Source organism: Octodon degus, unplaced genomic scaffold (assembly GCF_000260255.1).
Source record: "Octodon degus isolate 3935 unplaced genomic scaffold, OctDeg1.0 scaffold00297, whole genome shotgun sequence".
In the NCBI taxonomy this organism is placed as follows: domain Eukaryota; kingdom Metazoa; phylum Chordata; class Mammalia; order Rodentia; family Octodontidae; genus Octodon; species Octodon degus.
In genome coordinates, this window is record NW_004524873.1 from 957,230 (window position 1) to 960,371 (window position 3,142).

Sequence of the window (3,142 nt, forward strand, 5' to 3'; positions counted from 1 at the left end):
AGGGATTGAACTCAGGCCCTTGCACTTGCCAGTCAAGTGGCCCTCAGTCTCCTTTTTATTTTTATTTATTTATTTATTTATTTTGGCAGAACCAGGGATTGAACTCAGGCCCTTGAGCTTGCCAGGGAATCCTTATTCCACTAAGCCATCTTCCTGGCCCCTTCAGTCTCCTTTTTAAAAAGAGGAAGATAAAGGGCTAGTGTGGAGAGAGGAACAGCTTGCCCTCCGGGCCAGGTCAAGGAGATGGCAGTGTGCCTAGCTTGACCTGCATGACCTTATGTTGTTCTGGACACTAGTGATCTCTCAGTGCATTCCAGGTAAAAAGAAATAGGAGATGTTATAAAATTATGAAAATAAAGCCTCATAATACTAAAAGTCTCCCTGATTTCATATTAGTTTAAGTCCAGTGGCAGGCATTGCTCAAGTGGCTGTTTCTCAATTCCTGACAAGTTACTGGAAGGCGTTGTAATTCTGTCACTGTATGAGGGCAGAAGTTGTGACATCACTGCCTGAGAGAATGTGCAAGAGCAAATGTGATACTTAAGCCAAACGATTACGTAAGGCAAAAAGAAAAGCCAAATGACAGTCTATCTTTGTGTCTGTATGTCAGCCAGTGACTCCAAAACAGGAAGTGGAGGTCTGTGAATCATCAAGGGAGGAACGGGAGAACTCCTTCTAGAACAATCAGGTTTCAAACTGCCCCAGTAACTTCCCTTAAATTATGGGGCCTCATTACCAGCAGACAAGTGAAGCGCATTCCTCAGCCTGACCATCCAGTGTGAGCTGGAGGTAGCAGCTTTGTCAGGCCTCAGCCTTTGTAGTGCATTGTGTGGGGGCAGTAGCTTGGGCCACACTGTGGGACAGGGAGCCAGGCATCAAGTCTCTCATCCTGAGCTTGCCAATCTTAAGCAGATGATTCAGCCTCTTGCTGGGCTCCCTGAGTGCTAGTGTCTCCCAGCTTTGCCAGTTAGTAGAGACCACCTGGGTTGTTTTACCAACAATACACATTCCCAGCTCTACTCCTGGAGATTTTGACTCCGGAGTTGTGAGATGGAACTGGGAAAGTTGTGTAAGAATCAGGCTAAATAGGGAGCTGCTTCGTGCTCTGTGAATGACGCCTCTAGGGGGCAATGCACAAAGCCAAATGGGTAAAAGTGAACCCTGAACTTGTTTGTGACACCCACTGCCTATACATGGAAAGAAAGGAGAGATTTAAAGCTGTGTTTATGGGCAGTTTGCAGCTGCTACTTTCACACTAGACCATGGTTCATGGGGCTGCCTTCTAAAGCTCTGAGGAAAGGTTTTGTTATAGGTGCTCCCTGTAGGTAGTGGATGCCAAGAGGAGTAAGGGTTTACTGGTGGTGACCACTTACTCCCCTGCTGGTTTTCCTTTTCTCTGGAAGAAATCCATTTACTGAAAGTGAGCCAGTCTGTATGGCATCAGGACCCCCAGGATACCTAGAATGTTGAGAGCCTGATAGGTGGCTGGAGGCTTTCTAAATATGATACCATATTGTGGACGAGGATGCCCTGTTTTAAACCTAGTGATTCATGAGCTTATATGAAGCAGGAGACCCAGGCATTAGGAATGTGGAACAGGAAGAGAAGATTTGGTGATGAAATAGTATTGTGTGGCTTCAGGAGTTTTGGAAGTTAGTTGTATTTGGTGTTGATGCAAGCTTTTCCTCTTTACTGTTCAACTTGAGAAACATTAATGAGGGGATAATCATAGCTAAAGAAATGTACAGGGATAATCATAGGTAAAGAAATGCACAGGGATTTGTAAATATTCTAGAGTAAATAATTGAAACTTTTGTTATCAAGTAAGCTAGAGATAGCTGTTGATCAAATGTTTACTATAGCAGAGGCAGGAGATAAAGACTGGATTCATGGAGCCAGAAAGGTCGGCATGACTCACTCTCAGCATACTTTTGTTCCTACACATCCTTTCATTGGCAGGCTATTTGATGGAATAAATAATAATAAAATACCTGACAAACTGACGTCTGATGCCTCCATTTAGGGAACAGTTTCACCATATCCATGTATCGTTTTGCCTTTCTGGAAAGATTTTAAAATCTTGTCAGTCTAGATTAACTCATGATGACTTTGCACCCCTGGCTTCTCCTTCATTTCACATGAACTTTGGTGTCAGACTGTGAACTGCAGGGAATGTCAATCACATGAGTTCTGTTTCCAGTGGCCACATGATTGTCTGGAGACTTTTTCAGACTTAGTACATTAACTATTATAGGCAGTTGGCTTCCATGTGACTGCTAAAACCCTTCCACCGCTTGGCTCTGCATCCCCACGTGAAAGTCACTGATTATATCAACCATATGACGGGCACACAGGGCGATGATACATGCAACAACTTCTAGCTAAGGAAGCAACTCTGTCGCTGGAACTTGCAGAATCACTTATCAATGCCATCTGGCTTTGGCATCATAGGTTGATTCGGAGTTTCGTGACTGCTGGAGCTGTCAGGTGGTAAATCCCATGTGGGCCAGGAATTTTTCTTATCCATTGTTGGGTCCCCAGTGCTTTTGAAAAGTGCTTATATCATAACAGGAGCTCAGTATGTATGAATAGGTGAGTGAATCCTCCACATGCAGATCTGACAAGACATTTTTCTTTTTTCTTCCAGTTCATATCAGGTGTTGGTACTTCCACTGGCCCTCCAGAGCATTTTTTCCTGTGATTATGAAGGGGCCACCTCATTCTTTAGCAATGCCTCCGATACTGCTGGATATGTGGCGGCAGAACTTCTGGCCAAAGATGTTGCAGATGATGCCCTGGAGATATCTATTGGAGATAGGCTATACTACGGGAAATATTATAACGCACCTTTGAAAACAGGGAATGATTACCATATTGTATTGCGAATCACAAGTGAATGGAATAAGGTATAGTTCTTTAAATGCTCCTATGAACTTGGTATTTTCTTCTTCATATGAAATGTAAGTGTCTGAACCTGTTTTCTGAGTATTTGAGATCAAAACTACATGTGTAACCATTAGTATGTGTTCCTGACTCTTAGGTGAATGCTTTGTCTTTTTGAAGAATGAGCAGATGAAACCCTGGCATCCTGGGAGGACCTGATGGATGTGCATTTGGACTGATGTGGTTTTGGTTCTTCTTT

General features: G+C 43.4%; 1 protein-coding gene across 1 annotated transcript in view; it reads left to right on the forward strand.

Moving 5' to 3' along the window:
• The window catches only part of Susd1 (sushi domain containing 1), a 210,349-nt gene that overhangs the window by 177,544 nt on the left and 29,663 nt on the right, over positions 1-3,142 (forward strand). The window contains exon 13 of the mRNA XM_023707549.1: positions 2,648-2,906. Within this exon, the coding sequence (XP_023563317.1) occupies positions 2,648-2,906 (259 nt within the window). The remainder of the gene's footprint in view (positions 1-2,647; positions 2,907-3,142) is intronic.